This window comes from Eupeodes corollae, chromosome 1, assembly GCF_945859685.1.
Source record: "Eupeodes corollae chromosome 1, idEupCoro1.1, whole genome shotgun sequence".
In the NCBI taxonomy this organism is placed as follows: domain Eukaryota; kingdom Metazoa; phylum Arthropoda; class Insecta; order Diptera; family Syrphidae; genus Eupeodes; species Eupeodes corollae.
Window position 1 is genome coordinate 211584000 of NC_079147.1, and position 26936 is coordinate 211610935.

Below are 26936 nucleotides of genomic sequence, written 5' to 3' on the forward strand. Positions count from 1 at the left end.
AATGGAAATGAAAATGAAAATAGAAATACGAGTAGAAGAAAAGCATTATTATTCATCTTCTTCATCAGATGACTATGAGATCAAAGAATTGACTGATGGATGAATGGATATGGATGCGGTAGGCGGTGGGCGGTGAATTTTCGACGGCAGCACGATATCTGAAGAAGGATAAGATTTTTAGTTTTTAGTTTTTGTTTAATTTCCATTTGGTTTTGTGTGGGACTTTTAGTTTTGTGTGCTGAAATTATTGTAGAAATTGATGAAAATGAAAAACCTTGAATTTGTGCGGTTTAAGGATTTATCGATTAATGAGAATTTGATATAAACAAATGAATAGAGGTAGAAAGAAACTTTGTGGTAAAAGAACATCTGCTTTGCAAGTTCCAATTAGTTCAAACACTGCTGATAAATAAATTCAAATTCTGATTTGAATAAATAAGATAACAGAAATTCCAGTACAAAAGTTTTAACAGCTTTAACCACATTTTAGATTTTTTTTATTATAAATAATCTATATCATTGAAAATAGAGGAAGCATAAAAATATTTATGGAAAAGAGAAATTTATATAATACTTGAGGATATATCTTCTAAAATTATCGGCTTCTGTTGATTCAGGGACCGAGAAGTTATTAATATTGCACTGAAAACATTTCCTCAGTTGTGTAGCTGAACAAGTCGAACTTATATAAGATGTTTTTAGGAGTGAAGAACTTTGAAATGAAATACAAAAATACTTTATTTAAAAGATAATGTTCTGACATCATTTAAATATGATTTCTGGCATATGACCACCACGAGTTGGCTCAGATGTAGTTTTATCTGAAGGTCCAATTTTCGTTTACTTTTCAGAATTTGTGACAGTATAGTATATATCACGTATTCAATCATTTGGGTGTTATTGGCGAAGATTACGAAATTCACAATTTAATATTTCCCAACAGAAAACAATCAAGCAGCAATATTAAAGCAGACGTTCATGGAACCCATTTCAAGGGTCCGAAACGAGAAACTGCGGTTACCAAACGTCTACTTTAATAAATCAATGGCTACACGTGATGTGTCACATGTTACTCCACGACCGACTTGTTGAACTCGCAGCTCCTGCACATCATGGTTGTTCAATTGATGAACGAAAAAGTCCATAGTGGTCACCTTGTAACGTTCTCGCAATAATCGTTTTTAAAGAATTATAGTCAAAAATACTAAAGCCTTTATGAAAATTGGGTCCGACGGCAACCATAGCTTGGTCCCATTCTACGCCTTGGTAGGTGATCCTATGTTTTCAATTTTTTGAATTTGAAACCCAACTAAAAATAAAACACTTAACTGCTGACAAAATAGTTGACACTCAAAATGAGTGGTGTCAACTCAAAGTTATAAAACATCCTCTATAAATAATTAATTTCTTGTTTCATCCCATATGCCTTCAACATTCATCATATTCGTTTTTAGGTTTCAAAAGTTTTGGGCTGATATTCGACATCTGTCAAACTAAGTTGTTAAACCAATTTTTGTTTTTAGTTGAAAGTGTGACATTTACCATCGTTCAACTATCGCACAACGCATAGAAAATTGTTAGAACATACTACAAATATGGTTATTCTGCCACAACCACATATGGTGTTTTAAGAGAAAATTTGGGTAAAAGAATCGTCCAACTACGCAAGCAATTGGCAAAATTGTAAAGAAATTTTAAGTGATCGCAGGGGTACAGATTTTGTGTGGAAGACCCGAATGTGTCGATTTCTTGTACTCGTAGTTCTCAGGAATAAGGACTGTCTGGCATTTGCATTTTATATCCATATAAAGTCTAGCTCACACAGCAACTGAAGCCAGCTGACCATTCACAAAGTCGTTGATGCGTCGAATGGGTGCTTGGACAACAGGGGATTTTTCGAACAAAATTTTCTTCAGCAATGAAACACATTTTGTACTCGATTGGTATGTTAATATACAAAACTGTTGTATTTGGGGTTCGGTTCTGAGAATCCTCAAGTGATTGAAGATAGGCAATTACATTTACAAAAAGTGATTGGACCTTACTTCTGAGCGTTGTGGTCTTATGATAACCGATTTTTTTTACCTGCTATTGCAGAATACGACTTGGAGAATATGTGGTTTCAACAAGACGATGGCACATGCTACACAACTCGAAAGTCTGGCATTTGGTACCGAATATGCCTTTATTACAAGAGTCATTTCCCGGCCGAGTAATTTCTCGTCGTGGCGATATAAACTGGCCGCCAAGATCATGCAATTTGACACTGCTGGACTTTTTTTGTGGTGCTACGCGAGAGACAGTGTTTGTGCAGATAAACTTTTGCTTCTTGAGCATTTAAAAACCAACCGCCCAATATGTGTATAAAAGTTGTCGAAAATTACCTTAAAAGAATCGATGTTGCAAGAACAATTCGCGTGGTGATGTAATGTTTAACACATAATGTCAACGTTCAAACTTTCAAGATTCATGGATCGTGATATAAGTTTTATTAACTTATGCTTTTAAAACCGCACAATGAACAACCCTCTATTTGTCCTTAAAACATTCTTGCTCTTCGCATCTGTTTAGTGCCCAGATGCTCCCTTACTTGCTAAACTCAAGTTCATGAAATTCACGAAATGTATTAAATTGTCTCAAGAGGTGAATTTGGCATAACCTTGGAGCTAACCCTTGTCGACAGCGCTTGTGTCCCAAGTTTAGTTTCTTCATTTTCCTTAAAAATTAAGTTGCGTTTTTGATTGTTTAACTCCACAGATATTATTTTGAAATTCTTAGATTTAGATTTTGGAATCTATAAGGTGCGCCAGATAACTAGCGGCGCGCAAAATATGGCTTCGGATGTATGTCACGTAGCGCAGGCCGTCCTGTTGAAACCAAATGTTGCCAATAGCCTCTTCAATTAAACAAAAATTCATTTAACATGGCCAGATAACGATCGCCATTGACTTAACCGCCACTCCCTGCTCATTTTAGAAAAATGTTCCAAATAAGCCTCTGGACCAAAATCGGCATCAAACAGTGACTCGTTTTGGGTGTATCGGCTTTTCAATAGGCATGCGGGTTTTCTGTGCCCCCAAATGTGACAACTTTGCTTGTTTACATATTCGCCAAGATCAAAATGAGCTTCATCTGAAAACATGATTTTTTTTGGCAAAATCGGCATCTTCTCTAAGTCGATCGCGGGCAATATTTCCCAGCGTTGTTCAAAAGTATACACAATCATATTCGTTCAGCGCAAGGATAAAACTAATTTATCTGTCAAATCAGACATGAGCTAAGTGTTACCATTCAAGAACCACTAGTTGAAAAAAAACCTTAGATGGCGGACCCTATACAAACGTAATGAAAGAAATAGAAAAATAAGTTTCCTTTGAACTTTTCCTTCCACAGAATATTTTCCTCAATCGCTAATCTCCCGGGTAACAAATTTAACTAAAACTTAAATTCAATGCAATAACACCTTAATTTTCCTGGAATTTTTATTTCGATGGCAAATAATTTCGAGGGAGCAGCATTTATATTCCTGATGTTCAAGAGAGAAAAACATTCCGAGGAAAATATTCATTCACGACACCCTTCAATCATTAAGCAAGAAAAATATAGATTTTTTACCAACATCGTATGTTTGTAGTCTAACAATTTGTTTGTGTTCGCAAAGGCTCCGTTCAGTCTCAGATGTTTTTCGATGTAAATCCTCCTGTCAGAAATGTATAATCAATTGCATTGTTTCAATGATGACAGTACTCCCCAATTTGTATATTCGTTCCTAGATTAACCCTCTTGTTGTTGGAATTTGGAACTTCAAACTTAAAGTGAAATCGTCTACTATTATGCCAAAAACCTTCTTTAAACTTTATTCAATCAAATACAATGATCGAAGCTTTTTGGGTCCTATTGTCTAGGGACATAAAGGACAGGTAATATTTCTTATTTGCCATATCTCTGCAGAAAAGACTTGTATTTTTTGTATTTTCTCCAGTTTTCCACGCAAAGTTGGTTGAGGTATTTACCCACCTGAGTGCGCCACCTGAGTAGCGGTCTTCCTCTACTACGCCGTCAATCGGGATTGGATTCGAAAATATTCCGGGCTGGAGCATTGATGTCTATTCGCTCTACATGACCCAGCCATCTAAGCCGTTGGACTTAAATTCTGCCAACTACTTCAGCGTCGTTGTACAGCCCGTACAGTTCGTCGTTATATCTTTTCCTCCATTCTCCATCTATGCATACAGGACTAAAAATCACCCTAAAAATTTGTCTCTCGAAGCATCCTAAGACGGTCTCATCTTTCTTTGACAAGGTCCAGGCCTCAGTGCCATAAATGAGAACCGGAATGATGAGTGTCTTATAGATGGTGATTTAAGATGGTCGAGAGAGGACTTTACTTCTCAATTGTCTTCTAAGTCCAAACAAGCAGCGATTTGCAAGAGTTATTCTTGGTTTGATTTCAGCGCTGGTGTCGTTGTCTTAATTTATAGCGGTGCCTAGGTTAAGAAAGTCTTCTTTTTTGACGACAGCATATATGTACTTGGTCTTGCCCTCATTGACCACTAAACCCATCTTCCTCGCTTCCGTCGTAATGCTCAAAAACGCTTAACTGACATCACGCTTTGATCTTCCAATTATGTCAATATCATCGTCGTATCCGAGTAATTGGATGGATCTTTGGAAGATTGTGCCTCTAGTGTTGACGGTTGAGTTTTGCACAATTCTTTCCAGAACGAAACCTTTTTGGCACAAAGGCATCGGTAAGATCTGTTCCGACCTTGATAGAGCAGCGTGCATTCTCCATCGTCATTCTGCACAAACGGATAAGTTTGACAGGGATGCCAAAACTAGACATTGCTCTATAGAGCTCTTCGTTATAGATGCTGTCATACGCGGTTTTAAAATCGATAAAGAGATTTTGGGTATCGATTTGAAGTTCCTGGGTTTTTTCCAAGATCTGCCGTAGTGTGAATATTTGGTCGATAGTGGACTTTCCTGTTCTGAAGCCACACTGATAAGGACCAATCAGGTTGTTGACGAATGGCTTCAGATGTTCATATAATACGGCAGAGAGGATCTTGTACGCAATGTTAAGGAGACTGATGCCTCTGTAGTTGGCGCAGTTTAGAGGGTCTCCTTTCTTATGTATTGGGCAAACTATGCTGAGATTTCACTCATCGCGCATGCTTTCTTTCGACCATATTTTGCAGATGAGTTGGGGCATGCTCCGTACCTCCGTACCGTCATCGCCTGCTACTTTGAATAGTTTGGCAGCGATGCCGTCAGCTCCAGCAGCTTTGTTTGACTTAAGTTTAGATATAGCTATATTCACTTCGTCAAGGTCGGGTAGGCGGAATTGTTGATCTGCGTCGCCGAGGTTGAGTGGTTCTATCTCTCTTACAGCGGAATTCGGTTCGTCATCGCAGTTATATAATTTGGAGAAGTGATCTTTCCATATTCTCAGCATCGACTGCGGTTCTACTACGATGTTCCCCTGATCGTCTTTACAGGCTTCGGTTCGTGGCTGGTACCCTTGGGAGGTTTTTTTTTACCTTTTAGTAAAATTTACGGAACCTTATTCCTGTTGTGACATCCCTCCATCTCCTCAATCGCGCGCTTCTCATGCTCTCTTTTTTTCCATCTAAGAAGCCGGTGTTCCTCTCTCGTCTTCTGCTCGTAGAGCTCGAGAGCAGCTCTAGTCCTTTTGTGCAGCGCCGTTTTTTATGCCTCTTGTTTCGCTGCGTGTGCTTGCCGGCATTCGTCGTCAAACCAGGGGTTTCGCTGTGGTGGCCGTGTGAAACCTAGGACTTCAGAGGGGGCATCTCTGATGGCTGCAAGGCAATGTTGCCACTGGTTTTCAATGCTTAATGCAGGCACTGTAGGACTCCTTAAGAGGTTATTAGAGACTCGATCGGAAAAGGACATGGCAGACTCTTGCGATTGTAGCCGTCTTACGTCGAATCTTCTCACAGTACTACCTTGTTTTGGCTTGGATCGGGATATCCGTAGCCATACGTTGGCAACAACGAGGCAGTGGTCCGAGTCAATGTTGGCCCCTCGGAATGTTCGGATATCCTGTATACTGGAGAAGTGTCGTGCGTCGATCGCAATGTGGTTAATCTGGTTGACGGTTGATTGATCAGGAGATTTCCATGTCCCCTTGTGGATATTGAGAGGTGTGAATTGCGTACTAGCTACAAGAACGTGAAATTAGTCGTTAATATTTTTACTCTTAGTGAAAATAATACTTAAATAAAATATGAACAGAAAAAAGTTGCGCTTCACACTCTCTCCATCTTAGGTAATCCTTTAATTTGCAAATTTTAACTTTTTTAAAAAATTAAAAGATTTTCTGAACCCATTTTATAGATGCAACTGCGTTGAAATTAAAATTCCAGTTTATTACTTTTTCCTTACCCATCTATTTTATAAATTTTGGAGGTTGAAATAGGGATAAGAATTTAATTATGTTGGTGTTACATTTTTCATAGCTTCTGTAAGCCCTTGTCTTAATTTTATTCAAATGGATTTACCTTGTTTCAACTTTAGTCAATCCTTCTTACGACGACGGCAATGATAAGTCTCCCCAGTGTCAACATTAAACACCTATAAACCTATAATAAGCTTTTATGCTATAATATCAGAGTTCACAAAATTTCTACCCCTGTCAACAATTTGAAATCCCAATGCTGCTGCTCATATTAACACCCGAAATCGTAATTTAAACTACACATATGAAATTTTCAGTATATATGAAGATACTTTCGGAAATATGTAGGAACAAATAAAATAAGGAAACACACCTGTCAGGCCCTTATATGTTTGTATTCCTATACCTTCACTAACTATAAACACCGTAGAATTCCTTCGAGGATATTTAAAAATTATTATCATCGTATTTTCAGGCTTTGCCAATGGGAATCCTTAAAAAACACAGTTTTTCTAAGAGTTTCCTATTTCTACTTTTTAAAACAACAACAAAAATTGGAAAATGAAAAAACTACAAAACATAGAAAAACCTTTTAAAGCAAAAATAACACAACAGAGAACTACTCTGTTGTAGGCATTGAAAGTAAAGGGACAAGTTTGACAACTTTCATAGAGCTCTAGTTGTAAAAAAGACAGAAAAGGGCACCAATTTATTATTATCACAATCATCACAACACAAAACAACATTTACTTTCCATTTCCCCAACAGTTGTGTAGTGGTATAGTTCTACTCTAGAACTACTAGCATAGTTTAGTCTCTCTGAAACAGAAAGTTTCTTCTTCTTGTTCTTCATGATTTTGCCTCCAGGGGCCATAATATACACTATATAGTACCAAAGACCGAACTAAAGGACGACAGGACGAAAACGAAGATACCTACCTACGAGCTGCAACTATACCAACCTATAACACATCCCATCGCACAGATCCAGAGATACCACTCAAACCTAGATTGCATCAGAGGATTTCTGCTTTTCCTTTCCAATAAACACAGACTCAAAAAGTGCAATATCTCTCTATCTAAGCTTAGCGCAAGTCTTTGCACCATAAGGACAAAGTACCTACCAAGTAGAAAACATGTGCCCTTTAGTGCAGCAACAATCTTTTTTATTTTAGTTGTTTTTCTTTTTTTTCAACAGAAGGATATCATCGTTTTATCACAAGGGGAAAATAAATTGGAAAAACTTCTTGCAACCAGGTTGACAGCGCAATTCTCTGTGTATCTGCATTTATACGAGTATTTCTTTGCTGTTGAACGCAAAGGGGATAGATTATAGGTAAGGTACTCAAGCTCAACAACCAAAGTTGTTAAAATGTTGAAAGGAAAGTACACACCTTGATGCTGCCTGCAAATAGCATAAACGTTTTTAATTGTCGATTTAATTGAAAACGTTGCATTATACATACGTACCTATATATATATCTACATAACAACCTGAAGAGGGTTTGATATACTATATAAAAATATACATATATATAAAAGGGCTTCCCGTGTTGGCTTCAATTAACTTCTAAGTTTTTTTTTTTTTCTTATGTAGGAGTTATTTAAGTGAGTAAAGAGAAAATCGTATAAAACGAAAATGGCTTTATTTTGATGCCTTTCCAGAAGTCAGGTCAGCTTTCAAAAGTTCATTAAAAACTTGTAATTTATAAATATTTGTAAATTGTTGATTTCGTTATATGAATGCAGGGCATACAAAAATTGTAATTTTTAAACTAATACTCGCATTTCACATTTCAAACAGCTATATAGACAAACCCTTTTTAAAAAACCTAAAAAGCTATCTGGTTCCATTCCTTAAACGGGGAGGCATTTGTTTGCATAGGCCTTGTCATAATGGATTTGTGAAGGCTTCTTTCATCCCTCCTCATAACTTTCAATATGTATTCAGAGTTGGTTTTAATGGATTGTAATGTAAATAGGTGTTAACCAGACACTACATATTTAGCATAATTGGGCGTTGAAGAAGGCAATCTGAAAAAGCGTTTGAAGAAATACCTTTGCGCGGCTTCAAACTCCTCCAGTTCTAAATATCCAAAAACGTGGGTACCGTAGCACATACAGCAGTTCACAGTTGCTTGAAAAATACGATATTTGCATTTAAGATAGATTTTTTGATTAGATTAAAACTTTGGCCACATCAAGTTTAGAGCTACTTTGGCTTCTTTGCTTTTTTCTTTTACATGTCTCGAAAGATTAAGATTGTAAGACAGCAAAATTCCAAGATATTTGAAGTAATGAACGACCTCAATAGGCGCGTTGTTTAGAGATCAATTTCCTTCTGCGAGTCGTCTTCTCTAACACGATTCAAAAATTATTATCTTCGTCTTGTTAGTATTGATGCAGAGACTCCAGGACTTACAAAATATATTTTGCCTTATCGGGGATCTCCCGGGGAATTTTATTTCCCACGGAAAGTTTCATTCCCAAGAAACATTTCGAGTTATCGTGAATTTCCCTCGGAATACATTTTTCCCAGGGAAATAACTACCAACATCGAAAAAACAAATTTTTTTTCGGAACTCAATTTCGAATTGTGTGCAGTGTTATCATAGGATCTTGATTAAAAAAAATTTAATTGTTAGTTAAATTCCCTGTACAATAAAACAATATCCCAAACAAACTTCCCCTATTATGAATTTGTAAAATCTTTTAAAAACATCAACTTTGTTTCTTTATTCATTAAGAATATTTGGAATCATCATTTTACGTTTCTTTATTCAGCAGAATATTCCGGATAAATCATTTTGCTGTTTTTCTTTATTCGTTCCGGAATATTTAATATGCATTCTTTTTTTTTTTATGTGAAGAAAGAAATATATGGTACTTTTGTTTCCTCAAAATTGGCATAAAATAGCATAAAATTGTCCTCTTTGACTCTTGAAGAATTTGAAGAAGAAAAAGTCCCTCCATCTAAAAACACTGTTTTGACAGTAACATTTCTTGTTGTTTGGAATAATTTTTGTTTTGGTTAGATATAGATATATTACTTAAAAAAATAAATAAATTAAACAAAAAAAATAAACATACAAATATTTCACTACATAAAATAAATAAAGTAACTGGTTACAAAACTTTCTTCACTTAAAACAAATTATTGCATCTTTCGGAGCTTTACTTTCTCAATTTGAATGAGGTCCTCTTTAAATTTTATCTTCGATTCAATTTCTTTGAGTCTCAAGTTTTCCATTTTGTTGTTGTGGCGTTTAATTTCTTCAAATTTTTGTTGTTTTTGCTGTTCCAATTGGATGTTATGGCGACACATTTCTTTCAACATAAGTTTTTGCTGATCATAGAGCCTATCTTTAGATCGGTACATTTTTTGTACTTTTTGAGAAAATTCCTCTTGATGACTTTCCAGAAAATCGACGGCTTTTCCTATTTTAGTGCAAATCTCTTTTTGAATAGTAAGCTCTAGTTCTAGATATTCTGGGTTCGTCGTATTAAATGATTTCCTTTTTTTTTGTCGATTTGCTTGAAGTCATAATGTCATCAGCGACAGGCTGGGGTTATGGTTCAATTTGTTGACGATCTACTGGAGACTTAGAATAACTTTCATCGAAGTCAAGAACACATTCCAAACTTGCTTGAAGTGAGGGAACGTTTTCTTTATCTTGGTTCCCCATTTTCCTTTCTTTACTACACGAAATTAATCCAAATGAAGATGCATTTCGGCAACCTTCTATCGAATCCTTCATGGAACATATTCTGATGATGGTTTCCTCCAAACGAAAAAATTTGTGTTCCTTAAATTGACCTCCTCCGGTAGGTTTTTAATTTTTTATGTTTTCTAACATTTTGTTCCAAGTATATTTTTTTTGTCGAGCCATGCCTGTTTGTATTTAAAAAAAAAAAAACATTTTTAGAGCCACAAGCATTATAATTTTGTACTTTTTTTCAATCGGATACGGATTTCATTGGTGGACCAAAGCTATTGAGCTCAGTCTCCGTTTTCTTCCAAAACTTTGCCAAATCTTCTTTTTCTCTGTAGGTGGTAAATCCGTATTCTTTTCCATAATACTAACCAGAAGTTCTAATTGGTTTTGATTTGTTGAGTTCGTCCTATAATAAAATTAAAAAATTGTTTTTATTTATCAAAAAAGTTTCAAATGCACTTACAATGCTCCGTCTCGCCTTAATTTCTCCGCCAAAATAAATGCGGAAAAATTCCAGAGAAATCACATCAAATTTCCCATGCAAATATTACTCACGATAGCAATAAATTCCGAGGGGAATTTCGAACATCATTCACGATACGAATTTTTCGAACGTGGGAAATATTTCCCGGGAAATCTCGTTCACGATAGGGTTTGATTTGCAGCTAAAGTTTGTTGGATTGTCAGCCAGTAAAATTAAAGCGTCGGCGTAGAGCAAAACTTTTATTTATATACCGTCAAAGAGTATTCCATCCGAAAGTACATCACAAACGTCATCACAAGGTGAATAATATCGGGCTTAATATGCACCCTTGGGAGACACCTGATATTGCTTACAACCATTCAGAGAATGTTGTTCCATCCCACACTGATGCAGTAAATGAGTCAAGAAAGTTGAAATAAAACATTAAGAATTTACGTGAAATTCCTAAGGATGACAATTTGTAAATCAAGGCATTTCTATTTACCTTGTCAAAGGCTGCTCTAAAATCCACAAAACAGACATAACAATTCTTTTTCTGCTAAATCGGTCTCCTGGCAATACTCGTCAGAGCGAATATATGGTCTTGGGTTGAGAAACCCGACCGAAATCTTGCCTGGAACATTGCGAGTGGGATGTTGTTATGAATTCATTCCGTCAACCTTTCATAAAAACTTGAGTATACATATAATAAAAATCGAAGTTCGGATTCAAAATCAGCTCTTTTAGCTAGTTACACAACGTGTTTTTCAAAACCATGTAGGCTTTAAATTCAAGGTTTATTTAAACGTCATATAGTTAGAAATATAGACTCATAACTAATGAGACTTTCCAGACACTAAGCAAGGCACTTAAATGATTCAAACTATAGCTAGACTACAAACATTTGTACTTTGCATAAATATTATGCAATTCATTATTAGTGGACATGTTGTGCTATAACTAAGCTTTAAAACCCTGTTTTGTGTTTTGATTGTTCTTATCAATTTCAAATATGCATATTTTAAAAAGCTGATATGATAGACATATTTGTATGGGCTATTCGAATTTGGGACAACTAAGTCCTTCAAAAAAGTATTGTTTTGTTTCTGTTTCAGCTAAAAAAAATAATTTTGCTGGCCAGTTAAGTTCTAGATGAAACTATTATTGTCAAACTACTATCAATATCATACATTCTTAGCCGATAGGAATTAGAGTTTAACTTTCTTTTTAAAGTAAATGATTATAAGAAGAGCTAACTTCACCCTTTAACTTTTGTATAAAATGCTTCTATTGACAGTTGTATAGAAATATTTACTGCTATCTTGATTATACCTAATCTTTAAAACGATAGCACTCAGATCCTAAGAAATTTTCTTCCATCTACATGAATGAATTGAATGAACCAAAGAACCCATTTTATTTCCGCAACGTCACTCGGGCACCACAAGCTTCATTTTCACAAAATATAAAAGAAACATCCTAATTGGTACTAGGTATCCAAAAACGCTTTGAACTTAATTGAAAATGAGAGAGACAATAAAATAGTTCGAAATGGAAATGTTTGAAAAGTTTATGAAGGCAAGGGGTGAGTAAGTAAGTTGAACTCCCTTATTATTAACAAAATTAAGATATAACAGCACAAAAACAAAACTAGTCACATATGTTATTTAAGTTTTATAGGTATGAAAAATATTGTGATTTTCTATAATTTCCAACATCCTGCCTTTGAGTAACTTTACCTAAAACCTATACCTATAATATAGGCTAACAAATTGCCAAACACAAACGCCCTTAATTAACATCGCCCGTCTTTTTCTCCTATTAAAAGTTTTTAATTTAATTTTCCAAAATATGTCAGATTTTGTTTTAACATAGAAAATAGCTATTCCTACATTTCCCTCCCTCTCTCTTTCTCTCTCCTTTCTTCTTCCTATTTCTGTTTCTATGTTTTGTTTGGTTTGGTGTGTGTTTGCTTCTCAATATTATTCCGGTCGTTTTCATAGGGTAGAACATATTTTCCAATGTCATTCATTGTGTGTTTCCAGTTTGTTTGTTTTCATTTAGTTTTATGTTTGGGTTATTCAGTAGGTACCGCTACTTCTACCTATACACACACACGCACACATTATTTTCTCGTCATATTTTGGAAGCTTGTGTAGAGGTGTTTGTGTTTGTGTACGTGTATTGTGTATCGTTGGTTTGCCTACGGAATTTTAATGAGAAATTGTTCAAAAACAATTTTGTTGTTCCTCCTGAAGGGGGGCAGAGACTAATGGTGGGGGAGATATAGAAAAGAAAAATTGAGGGAAAATGAAGGTCCTTCGAAAATTTTGTATTTTAAAATTCAACAACCACAAACATGAACATTCGAAAAATCTGGCATAGTTTTTAATTTTACATCAATTTCAAATGAGCCTTGTAATGTTTCTTTGTTGTTGTACGTACGTTACGTAGTCGTCGTCGTTCTATACCTATCTCTACCATCAACCTATGTATATCAAATCGATGACTTGTGAAAGGAATAGACAATTTTCCCTAAAGCCAAGTCAAGTCCTTGCCTTAAAAAAATATCCTAAGAAAATTCCTGAATAAAATTATATCTTTACATGCCATTCAGAGAGTGAATCGATTTGAAGCAAGAAAATTTGCATAAAGTAAAGTTTCACTCCACAAAATATGCCGCGCTGATAAACGTACTCGACTGTCGTACCTGGTTTACAGAATCAAAGGATCTCACACGCAATCCTCAATAACACTTTTAAATACTCGTTAACCTAAATAGGTACCTAGGTGCCTCCTAACTGAAGAAAACAAAAATGTTTATTAAATCGTCGAAAAAGGGATCAAATTTAGAAGTATTAAAACATTGACAGGTAAATACGCTCTTGTGACGAGGGTGATGTCCATAAAAAAGAATAAGCCCGTTCTGCGAACTTCTCCACCCTTTAGATAGGTATTTAAGTCTTAAGACTTCATTGTGGTTCATTTATCAAAGTAAGGTTGGTATTACCTATTTCCTTAGTGGTGTAAAGATGATTTGATTTTGTTCCCATTATTTTAACCAACCAACCAACCACAAACTTTTGTATCACTCTTTCGTTTTAAAGTAAATATATTTTTATTCCATCTTGATAAAAAGAGAATACCATAAGGAATAAGACAAGTTCCTGTCCTGTCCTGTCATTGCACGAAACCAATAATCTAAATTAAATTAAATTATCCATTTATCCGACTATACCGAGAATACCCACTCATATATGTGTTCCTTATAACTTCCTACACTCGTATTTGTACCTTCTTGTTCTTACTTGAAGTGGTATAAATGGTTAATGCCAATCTGTTGGAAGGATTCCTTATTCCTTATTTCTTTTCTTATTCTTTTTGGACACTTCTTGGGATTTCTGAACAACTTAACACAGAAATCTATTCTATACGAGTACAATATATTCCCATACTCCTCGACTTGTATAGTATTTTCTAGTAGTTACCTACTTTTAAAGTTAAGAAAGAGAATTTCTTGCTTGAAGCAAACACAAAGTCAAGTCGTTTCATTGAAATCGTTAGATGTTTTTGAAGTACCGGATAAATATAGTATATATTCATTATACAGGGTGTTTTTATAGTTTTTGTTAAAAACAATTCTTATCATTTTACTAGACTTCGCAAAACTTTTATTCGTTCAGTTTAAATTTGTAGCAGAAATCATTTTTAAAGAGTGGAATATAGTTTTATGAGATACTTCAAGTTACCATCAAATTCAAAATTGTACATATAATTTTTCAAGATTTCATTGTGATATAAAAAACTTATATTTTCTCAACACTTCTTTGAACGTTTATTTAAACAATTACATAAATTAGCATTAAGTTATTAAATACAAAAATATATCGATGACTAATTTTAGACATCTCTTCGAGAAAAACAATGGTCAGAAAACTCTTGTTTTTTTCGTTACTTGTGTGCCGCGTGTAGATGGAGAGGTTTTTAAACAATCTTTCTTGGGGTTTTCTAGCCCCAAATGTTACAGTTCTTATTATTGTCATAATCATCCAAAGTGAAAACGAGCCGCATCGCTAAATAATGTTTTTTTTTTTTGAAAAAAACCCTGATCATTTTAATTCATTTCAAGGACCCAATCAGCCACCCTGACTTAAGTTCTTGTGTTAAACTCAAAAATCTTTAAGACCTAAATCTGTACGTGAAACACGATGGAGTGATTAATTTCGACTAAGGAATGAAAAACATGGCTTTCAGTCGCTATTTTTCCGGAATAAAAGGTACTGCTCTACAAAAGTGCTTAAGATTTGCTGTGTTTTTAATCGTGCATCGCTGCATTTTAAGTGAAGTTTTACTTAAAATATGCCAGCTTCAAATACGGTAACTACCCAAATAGTGGGCTATTCAAAATGAAACCATTTACTAGAAATCCATATTTTGAATTCCCTCCTTCAAGAGGATTTTTGAGAAATGTCTACAACACAATAAAACGTATTCTTATGTTTCGTAAATAAAATTGTATTTTATTTAGTTTCAATTAAAAGATTTTTAAATAAATTGGAGACACAACCAAACACTTTTTCAAAAATATCTCTTCGATACTACTTACCTTAAAAAAAGTTGGCTTTTGCACAAACTTTTTTGCATGCGTTTTTTGGAAAAAATTTATTTTTTCTCTATTAGGCACAAAACCATCAAAATCTTGGTCTTGTGCTTTTCGATTTTACTTCCAATTTTACTTGGAACCTATTTCTAGTTCAACTTTGATTCTTTTTCTTAAAATGTTCTACTTTTGAACGAGTCGCGCTCTTTGGGGATCAGCTAAATTAAAATGACGAAACAATTCTATTAGCTATTTATTTAAAGTTTTTGAAATTAATTGTTGCAATAATGAAAAAGTTTCTAATATGGGCTTTTGGTTTTTTTTCCAATTAAAATTAAGAAAGAGGAAATCATATCGAACGCTAAAGCATTTGTGATTCTTCACAATAAGCTTAGATAAAAGGTTTGTAAAAATAAATCTCTGATCTAAAGGTATTGGCTCTTAAGTCCACTTAAGTTATTTTAGCTGTTTGTCATATTTTTATATATTGTCTCTATAAACTATTTATCTCTTGTAACCTCGTTGGTAAATCTTTTAATACAAGAAAATTTTGATCTATTGTAAAATAGCTTACGTTGAATTCGTAGAGTTTATGCAAAAGGTAAAACAATTTAAGTAGAGGACGGTACGTCTTATGTATAAATATATGTCAATTATCAGATTGTAGGCAGCAATAATTTTGGTAAAATTATTTCTATGTGCGATATCAGTCTAAAAAGTAAAATCGCTTGTGTTAACTTAAGATATTTTACCACTAGACTTTTCTTTCATTTAGATTTCTTATATTGACTTAAGTTGTTTTACCAAATTTAATAAATAAAATAAAAAATAAAAATATAAACACAATATCAATTTAACCGACCTAAAAACATCTCAGGATATTTTCTAAATAAAAAACTAAATATTGTTTTGGTAAAAGCAGTTAAGTCAGAAAAAGAACATTAATAAATGTATTAAATACTCCACTACAAGTATGTTGGAACAGCTGTGATTAAGTATTAAAATGTTTGACTTTTTTTAAAGTTCGGAAATAAAAGACACTTTTATAATTTTTTAATACAAATTATTGTAAGTTGAAGATGCATTTGCGATTTTTAAAAGGGGAATACGAAACTGATTTTTTTAAAAATGTATTTGGTCAAAGAAGTAAGAGGGTCAAAATATGGTGTTGTTTACAAATGAATAAATTCAGGGGTTCTACTTTGTAATTCGATTTTATAATACAAATTTTCAAATTCGCACTATCGCTATTATATAACCGTTTTAATACACGTTTATGGAACAGTCTAGTAGTGTCAACTGTCTACTTTCTCAAAAATCAAAATCGATATACTAGTTTCGAAAATAAATGTCAAAAGTAATCGAAATAGCAAACAATCATTAAAATTTGTATTTTGTTTCTGAAAATGTAAGAATAAAAATCTCCGTTTTCTAAAGAAGGTTTTTAGAAAGCGTTTTACGCACTGCTTCTCTACGTGAGAATCATGACGTGCATCTCTGTTACGACCATTAACTGATATAATAACCATTGTGTGGTTAAAAATCTAAATTTAAAAAAAAAATATTTACGAATCTACAAAATCTCCATTTTTAAGAACTTACAAACAAAGCGTTGATCCTGTTTCAATGGTCGCTTGATATGTTATCGAACAAATAGATAAAGGCTTTTCTTCAGAGTTCGTATTTGTTTTACAAAATTGAATCTAAAATATTTTACAGTCTGTTACATAAGAGCGTGGCCACTGTAACACGTAGATAAAAAATCAGAAAGTCCTGTTTCTTTTTCTATGACATAGAGGGCACCTCAGTCCTTCATGCTTTTTGTTGTCTGTCAAATTTAGGCTTTATTTGAGTGTTTTTTTCGAAATGAGTGCTGTTTACGCCTCTCGCTTTGAGGCAATTTTCTATGTCTGCATGATAAAGGACCCAAATTAACGCAAACTGCTGCTGCAAAATATAAAGGAAAGTGGAAGCACTTGGTTGGCAAGTGGATAAATCGCTAAAAAAAGGTCGGCAACGTTGATGATTTTCCTGATCGCGGAAGTGCAAGCAAGTGCGAAAAAAAGATTCTCGCATTGTTATCGAAAGATCCAACTTTGATTTGACGTGAAGCTGCTGTGAAATAGAAAGCAAAAGGTGTCGACATATCTTACGGAATGATTCGCAGGCATTTGCTTGCCAATAAACTGAAATATCGCAGTACTTTGGAAAAACCAATGTTGAGTGCAAAACACGTTGAAAAACGAGTGTAATGGACGAAAGAAAACTTGGACCGCGATTAGACAACGCAACGTAATTTTTTCTGATGAATCCTCCTTCTTGGCATCTCCGAGAATCAAACAATCCTAACACGCCACCAGTAGGATGCTTCAACGGACTGTTAAACACCCCGTCAAGGTCAATGTTTGGGGGTACTTCTCAAACAAAGGTTTTGGTACTTTGTTCTTATTTACCGAGAATTTAAATGTCGAAAAAATTAATAAAATATATCAAAAAGCTTTGTTACCATCTGCTAAGCAATGTTATATCAAGAAAAATTAAAGCTGTATGCTTCAAGACGACAACGATCCAAAATATCGGACTCGAGCGTGTAGCGACTGATATGCGCAAAGCGGAGTTCTCACTTTAGATTGGCCATCTCAGTCACGGCATGCAAATCAAATAGAAAATGTGTGGGCTTTGATGAAAATGCAGTTTCGCAGACTTAAGCCATGTAATTAAGATCAACTTTCTCGACAAATTAACAGGCCATTATTGACAATGCAGGAGATTGGACTTGCTACTGAAGTATTTGCATTAAGTATTGACAACCAAATTATCAATAAATTTGCGAATTTTCGAAAAATTAATTGTTGTTATCATTTAACAGTAACCACGCTCTTATGTAATAGACTGTACTGTAAAAAAGGGTAAATATTTCTGTGTTCAGAAGGTAAAAGCTCTTAAGCTACCCATATAAAACCATAATTGTGTGCACACCGGTGTATTGGAATTAATTGTGAAAAAGATCTCAAAGGGGAAAGGTCAGAATAAAACTTTTAGTGAAAGATGCGCCGCACAAGAACTTTAGATTTTACACGCTCGCTGTCTGACACCGAAAATCGGCGTCTGCACCAGCCCACACACAGCACACACTTCTGCACACCGATACAACTGTGGTGTCTATAGACAGCTTTAAATCTATTTGTATAGTTTTTCAAAAAATTGATATTTAACTTGCATTGTTTAACAAATGTAGAAGGATATAAAGATACAGTTTTCAGTACTTTATATAAATAGTAACATTAAATTTTGATAAGTGTTTTTTTGTGACTTAAGTGCTTTTACCAAAACAACATTTAGTTTTTCATTTCTAGTTTTATTTAAATACATACGTTCGTAAAATTTTGTATGCGACTGACATAAACTACAGACAGATAATAAATTTTGGCGCCTAATAAAAGCTCTTTTACTTGATAACACCCTATTTGCATCAAGACCAGTATCCTATTAAACGATAGCTATGAATTTGCCAAGGACATGCAGAAACATATACCTACTTCAGTTGATTTCAAACAACTGTGCAGAGAAAGTAGGGAAATGTTTATTCCAACATTATATCCATAGTTGTACAACTTCGTCGTTTTCAATTTTCCAAGGCTAGGTTCATATATTCGACCATCATATCCATATGGTTTTATTTGTTAAGCTCTTACCCATAGTTTGCAGATAAGCGTCGAGTGGAATAAGGATTCTTTAAGTAGGTAAATTTATGACAATACCTATACATATGAGTATCTATATCTACACAGTATCAATCGAAAAAATACGTACATACATATATTTGTATATCTAGGTTAGATTTTTGTTCGTTTTCTATTAAGCTTTTAAGGACTTAAGACAAGAAATAAAAGTCGATACTAAAAAACCGACCAACTACTGATCGAACGACCATTGAAGCACCGAAGGACGCATTTTGGTTTTATGGTTTTAACGAAAAGTGATTAGTTGAAAACCATTACAAAAAAGTCAATTGTTTCAATTCCATGAGAACTTTTTTTTTTTGAAAATAACGTTAATATGTTTACAGCTTGGAAAAGTAACAGTAAATACTTGGTAAAAACGTTCCATTTGAAATTTTCTTTTTGTTTTTTATGTGGCTATAACTTTGTTTTTTTAATTAAATTCTGATCAATTATGACAATAAATGAGAATATACGAAAGTAATGAAATAAATTCATTGACTTAATGAAAATTTCATTTATTTTTACTGATATGGGCATCTCTTTAAAAGAGAATCCTAACACTATTTGGAAACTTAACTTAAAAAAATATCAAATAACTTTGCAGTTAATTTCACTTACAAGAACCCTTCATTAGAAAAAACTGTTGATACCTGTAATGTTTTCGCAACAAATTTTTTTGAGTCATTTGTTAATAGACCTGAAGAAGTTAATGAAGTACATTTTCATAATATACCTATCACTCCTTTTTGCAAACTAGCTGCAGTCACAATCCTGTGCTACCATAGGACCATACTCTGCCCTAAATCTTTTATCCGTGTTGAATGATCACTGCTCAAACGGTGCCGATAGTATTAAAAATGTGTAGTAATGCTTTATTTGAAACCCTTATACGTTCATATTCAAGCTTTCTCTTAAAAGAGGTAAATTTCTCAGCGTAAGGAAGAAGTCCTATTTAACACCAATTTTCAAGAAAGAGAACAAGGCTGATAAAACAAACTACTGATCCATTGCAAAGCTTTCTTGCATTCCCTAATTGTTTGAAACACTTTCAAGTAAAGTTTTTTTGCTTATGACATGAAGATTTTTAAAATAGTAAAGGACCATGATCGTATCTTTTTACAAGCTGACATTGATAGTTTCAGATTTTGGTGTGGGAAAAATAGCCTTTAAAATGTCAGATTATTATGTATCACAAGAAAAACTCTGCTGCGTCTTCACATTTTAAGATTGAGGTGTTAATTTCTGTTCCAATAAAGCAAGTTCTATGCTTGGTTTTATAAAACGTCGGAAAAAGGAGTTCAATGATCCCTATGTTACTCTCTCTTCGTGCTATTGCCACGTTTGTCCAAATCTTGAATATTATTCGCAAGTATGGGCATCACCTGCGTACATTTGATTTTATACATATTGACTTCCATAAAACTAACTACATATACGAAGAATGAAGCTTTAAGTCGAATAAGCATTTTGTATAATTTAAACTGTTCTTCTAACTCAAGGTGGCGTTACAGTCCTGTGGGAACTAGGCCCTTACTCAACGAACTTCTCTATCTAGATCGGTGCCTAGCTAGATGTCTCCACTTGCGTACTCTAAGTTGGGTGAGGTCACTTTCCACTTGTGCGCGTCGCCTAATCCGCGGCCTTCCTCTTCTGCGCTGGCCTGTAGGCGTGGGTTCGAAGACTTTCCGGGCCGGAGACTTTAGGTCTAGTGACCCAGCCATCTTAGTCGTTAGACTTTTACCCTTCTGGCTAAGTGTACTTCGCTATGCATCCCGTACAGCTCGTCGTTACATCTTCTCCTTCACTCCCCTTCTAAGTATACCAGATCGTAGTTCACACGAAGAACTTTTCTCTCGAAACCACCCAAGGTACTTTCATCCGCTTTTGTCCCAGTCAATGCTTCTGCACGGTATAGCAACCCGGGGATGATGGGGGTCTTATATAACCACACTTTGGTCCCTCGAGGGAGAGAGAGCTTTGCTACTCAATTGCTTTCGTAGCCAAAAGAAACAGAGGTTAGCAAGAGTTATTCTTCGTGTCGTTTTCTTTATTTATAGCGGAGCCTAGGTAGACGAAGTCCTTTACTACCTCGAAGTTACATTTGCCAATGGTGAAGTTTTGACCGAGATGTCGTCGTTATTGTCGGTCGGCCGTTAAACCCCTTTTTGACGCCTCTGCCTCAATATCCACAAAACCCTAAGTGACATGACGCTGAGTTCTTCCGATTATGTCAATGTCATCAGCATATAAAAGTAATTGGACAGAACTTTGAAAGATAGTCCCGTGTGAGTGTTGACTTTCAAGTATGATGTTAAAGAAATGGCATGACAGCGCTTGTCTAAAACCTTTTTTAACATCGAACGGTTCTGTTAAGTTGTGTCCAACCTTTATGGAGCAGGTAAAATTCTTCATGGTCATCCTGCACAAAACTAGGCAGGGATGCCAAAACTAACATGGCATTATACAGCTCGTCCTTTAGATGTTGTCATATACGGCCTTGAAATCGATGAAAATATGGTTTGTGCCGATTGTATGTTCTTGGGTTTTTGCCTGGATCTGCCGTAATGTGCATATATAATCGGCTGTGGACTTTCCTTGTCTAAAACCACACTGATAAGGACCCATCACGTTGTTGACGATGGGCTTCAGGCGTTCACATAATCCGGCAGAGAGGATTTTATATGCAATGTTAAGGAGACTGATGAATTTGGGGCAGTGTAGAGGATCTCCTTTTTTCAGAATTGGGCAAACAATGCTAAGATTCCATTCCGACCATATTTTACAGATAAATTGGTGCATGTTCTTAACGAAATTATCTCCAGCTGCTTTGAAGAGCTCGGCATTCAAGACATCTGCTCCAACTGCTAAGTCGGAAAGTCGGGATTGTTTGCCTTCGTCGTCTATGTTGAATGGATAGTCCATCGGAATTCGATTCGTCGTCGCAGTTATGCAATCTGCAGAAGTGGTCTATTCATATTCTCAGCATTGACTGCGATTCCACTTTGAATCGTCTTTGCAGCCTTCGGTTCGAGGTTTATGTACTTGTTTATTTCGTTAAACCTGGTCATACAATTTTTGAACTTCGTTCCTGCTCTTAAACCTCTCCACATCTTCGACCGCACGCTTCTCATGCTATCTCTTTTTCCATCTAAGCAGTAGGCGTTCTTCTTGTCTCTTCTGGTCATAGAGCTCGTGAGTAGCTGTCATCCTTCTATGAAGCGCGCCTCCGCTTTGCGTGTCTGTTGTTTAGGTGTATTTGAAGTGATAGTTTAAAAATTGTATATTTACATTAATTTTATATTAAAGTGCATATTCCTTTTTCTTTTTTCAGGTTGCACAGGAAACAGTTCAATTGATTGCCACAAGGAATGCGACTTTCAAACTGGAAACTCAATCATCAAATCGAGAAAAGGTATAAGCAGTGAAAGAATTGCAGGTGAGTGATAATCTGAATTTACACTTCAATAAACTGAAAAGTATGATATAACAGAATTAGGGACCTCCTAGTAAATCTACGAAAAAAGAAAAATCATAAAAGCAAAAAGGACAAGCACTTTTCCTTCATCATATACCCATCATAGCAATCCGCAACCCAACCCACATCAATTTTTTTGTTTTCATTCAAAACAAATCCCTTTTCAATTAAGGGTTATTTTCTAGATCCCACCCTTCAACTGTCTTGAGTCTAGGTTTGCGTACAGACCTAAGAAAAAATAAAAAACACAAAACACCAAACGAACTGTCAAAATTCGAAATTAATAAAAATATTTTCAAGTTTTTATTCAATGGACAAGAACATACTTTTCTTTGGAAATTGTTTTGCCTGAGACTTTTCAGCTTTTGAAAAATCTTTTTTTTCTGATTCTTTTGAAAGAGAAATAACCCCAGGTTTTGTTTCAAAAATATTTTCCCTCAAATCTTTAAAAAATGAAGAAAAAAAAGACAAAGTTATCTGGAGATTTTCTTTTTTGTATTGTGTTCTGGTGTTTTTGTTTATTTTAAGTAAAAATAAAAATAAATAAATTTGATAACTCGAAAGTCATCTTCGCTCTTTTGGAAAAGTTTTAATTTGAAGAAGATTAAACTTTCGTTGTGGTGCGGTGTTGTAAGCGTGGAGGTGGTGAAGAAGGCGCAAGACGCAGCGGGAACAGATAAATGATTCTTATCTGTTTTGGTTTTGTTTGTTTTTTATATCCATTAAGGGAAGAGAAAAGTTTTCCCATCAAGAAAGCGTAAACCTTTTTATATGGTTTAGTTCCGACAAATCATTGTTTATTTTTGTTTTAATTTAATAAAACAAATAAAAATAAAACAAACAAAATAAATACCAACCATGAAATAGGCTTTTTATTTAATTTCTATTCTTTTTGTAATCTAATTATTCTTAGCTCGTACCGGAAAAACTCGATACGAAGTGACAATAAGACTTGGAACAAATTTAACATCATTTTATCGATCAGTGGACGCGGAAAAGAAGGCATCCGAACATCTTCCTAGCATCCTTGAGAGACATGTAAGCACAATTTTTGTTTTTCTTATTTTGATAAAATATATTTAATCCACTTAAAAATGTTCTTTGTACGAGAATTGTTTGCGGGAAAGGTCCGCATCAAAAAATGAGAGTCACTTAAAATGATTGAAGTACGTCATAGAAATATGACCAAGGTTTTTTTTTGTTTCTTTTGCAAACCAACTACACGGCAAAATGCGTAGAGATAAATTTGAAGCCCTTTAAGTTGTGTAAAGACAAAAACAAGTGAGTCCATAAAGAGATAGGTTTTAGGTAGATAAATAATGATTGAAATTTGTGGAAGAGGGCGCTGTTTGGTTTACGTAAATAAATTCTAAGAGAATAATTTATTGGTTAAGTTTTAGATTCATAACAGAAAAATAAGTCGAGATTTTAACAAAATTACGGTCCGTCAGTCCATTGATAGAGAATGTGGGAAAATAAGGTCGCCCGATTTTATATTCATGTAGAGCTTAGATCTTACACTACAGTTTTTGAGTTATTGTAATTATTTTGAAACAAAGTTCACAACATTATGGATAAATAAGTTATTATTTCAAATGAATAATAATAAGCAATTTGAGTCAAATCATTCTTCTTCTTCTAACATAAGAGAAAATTTGTTTCATTCAGTACAGGTTGGCATTGTAGCGCCTCCAGAATTGTCTTTCTGTACATTTTTCATTGTAGGTTTTAATAAGATGTCGAGGTCAGAGTTCCAATTGCGCCATTTTACTGTACTTCATTTTATTTATTTTTGTTTATTTGAAAATTAAAAAAAAACTGATTTCAATATCTTTTTTTTAATTTATATTTAAAAACTTAAAATGAAGTCCTTAAAACAAAACTTAAAACTAACTTAAACTACCTTTTCTACCTATAAACTACTTAAAACTAAAACAGTCACAGCAGCAACGTTTTTTATTTTTCCTATTTTATTGTCCTTTTTTTTCTTATTAAATGTTTGTTTTTATTAAATTATATTTTTTTCCTGTGCCACCATGCCTATTTTACTTAAAATTAAACCAAGCCAAGGCTTAAAACCAACTCCCGACCACCCACTATCAGGTTCCCATTGAAGCCACCAAAACTGGTTCTCTTGCTTCACCCTATCAGTTCGGTCCCATTCGGACGCAGCCCTACTAAACCGAAGGAGCTCTGCTCTGCCTTGTGCCATGACGTCTCGATTGTACAGGACAGGAGTCGCCTATCCACTTTTGGTGGAAGACATAGCTCTTACAATATGACCTCGAACGAGTTTTTTCACGAAATTGTCAATTCTGTTGATTCGAGCCCCGATGTATAAGGCTTCGTTGGAATAGTTATGCACGTAAGAAGATTCAGCTGTTCGATATAAGCCGGTACAGCGTCGTAAACACTGCCGCTCAAACACTCGAAACTTCTCCATCTAAGCAGGGGCAACGTTTAACCACACAGGACAACCATACACGATATTCGGCCGTATGAGGGCCACGTATCAAATTACCTTTACTCTGGGGTCAAGCCGACTGCTAAAAAATAGTCGTTTCGTCAGAGCGAAGGATCCTCTGGCCCTGGTCAGAGCAGCATTCATATGTCTGTCGAAATATAAATACTGATCTAACCGGATACCGAGGTACTTCACTACACTTTTGCACGCCAATGGCTGCCCGTGAAGATCAACTATGACCATCTTGCGCCAATTCTTACACGTATCCCTCGTGGCCCTAGCCAACGGAGTCCAGAACAGAATTGTCTCTGACTTCTGGACATTTATTTTCAGTTTCCAGTCGTCGCAATATCGCTGAATCTTGTCGAAATCACGCTGCAAGAGAATTCTAATAACCTCAACCTTTCGGGCCGTTCTGTACGCAATTAGATCGTCGGCGTACGCAATTGCCTTTGTAAGACTACCTATCAGATCGCTGGTGTAAATGCTGAAGAGAATCGGCGAATTCACAGCTCCCTGTTGAAGACCATTTTTAATTGAGAATGTTGTGGTAGAAGTTACATTGCCACTTTTGACAACAAACTTTCTACCGTTAAGCATATCATAAAGTATATACAAAAATGGCTTGCTAATGCCAAGCCTGCTCAGTTTTAGGTAAAGACCCTCTAACCACACGGTGTCAAAGGCCTTTTCCAAATCAACCAGAACAGCACCTGTGCATTGTTGTTTGGATTTATTCCATTGGATATCAGAAACGAGTTTAGACGCAGCATGAATTGTGTCATGACCCGCCTTGAACCCGAACTGTTTATCCGGAATTATTTTGTTGTCCGCAGCCCACTTAGTCAGAGCCCTATTAATGATTTTTTTGAAAACTTTGCTGATGCTCGGAAGAAGACTTATCGACCGAAGATTTGACGGGTTGGAGTTGTCCTTTCCCTTTTTCGGGAGAGGATGAACCACAGCGGTCTTCCAATGCACTGGATAATATGCATTATTCAGTGCATTGTTGAAGAGTGTGGTGTAAATGTCAATTGCTTCCGTCGGTAAATGTCTTAGTACAACGTTGGATATACCATCGACACCTGCTGACTTTTTGTTTTTTATTGAGTTGAAGATGAGCTGAAGCTCAACCTTCGTCACTAACAAGGGACTTGGTCCCGTTTGCTCGGCGATTATGGCATTTGCCAAGGAATCGTCATTGAACCGCATGAAACCGCGGTTCTCAGATCGCCAATGTGTGATATCATTACGGAGGTAAAAGTGATTAAATAGGGCTCTGTTTTCCAGGTCGTGGTTGGGGCGAATGCTAACATTCACCTTGTACACTTGCTGAAAAGCAGCTCCCACCGCCTCCACTTTTTCCTTCGGGTCTTCAATTATGTAAAAGTCATCGTCGAAGATGGCTTCCTCTGGATCTATTTGCGCTGTCCTTAGTACGTTTCTGTTCTCTTCAGTTCTTTGGAGTTTAAGACACGGAAGGTCATTATCGTTTTTTTTCCTGAATATCTTGTTGATTTTGGGGAACATACTAGGGTCACTCGAATTAATTGACCGGATCTTGCGGTCCCAGTACTTGTTAATTGATAGCCTGTAGTTCTCCTTAATCAACAGATTGACATTTTTTATTGACGACTTCAGTGTCCTAACCTCCAAGTCGCGTGGGTCTGTAAGTCGTCTGTGCAAGTTTTTGAGTCTTGTCAGTAAGCCACTCTTGTGCCTACGTAGTGCGTCAATTGTTTCGTTCGTTCGTTTTATTGTTTCGTCCATGTGTTGTATAACTTTGTAACACTTTAAGTTGGACTAAGCCGTCTTGCAGTTCCATTTTTGAATAAAACAACCAATTTCTTGACAAAGTTCGAAACTCAATTTATATCTTTGAAACTTTGTGTTTAAAGCATTTCATTTAAAATTCAAATATTGCTTCACTCTTTAGAACTCAGTTTGAAATCTGTTTTGGTTTTTGAGAATTTAAATCTCGGTTTTATAAACCAAAGTTTTAAGGAACTGCTTTCATAGCACCCCGTTGCATTGTTGTCAATGTATCAACAGGTAATATAGGAAATTTGTTA

General features: G+C 35.2%; 1 protein-coding gene across 1 annotated transcript in view; it reads left to right on the top strand.

Moving 5' to 3' along the window:
• Positions 1-26936, top strand: part of LOC129954275 (uncharacterized) — a 214844-nt gene that overhangs the window by 41055 nt on the left and 146853 nt on the right. Inside the window, exons 4-5 of the mRNA XM_056068118.1 lie at positions 22257-22361; positions 23314-23438. Coding sequence (XP_055924093.1) covers positions 22257-22361; positions 23314-23438 — 230 coding nt within the window. The remainder of the gene's footprint in view (positions 1-22256; positions 22362-23313; positions 23439-26936) is intronic.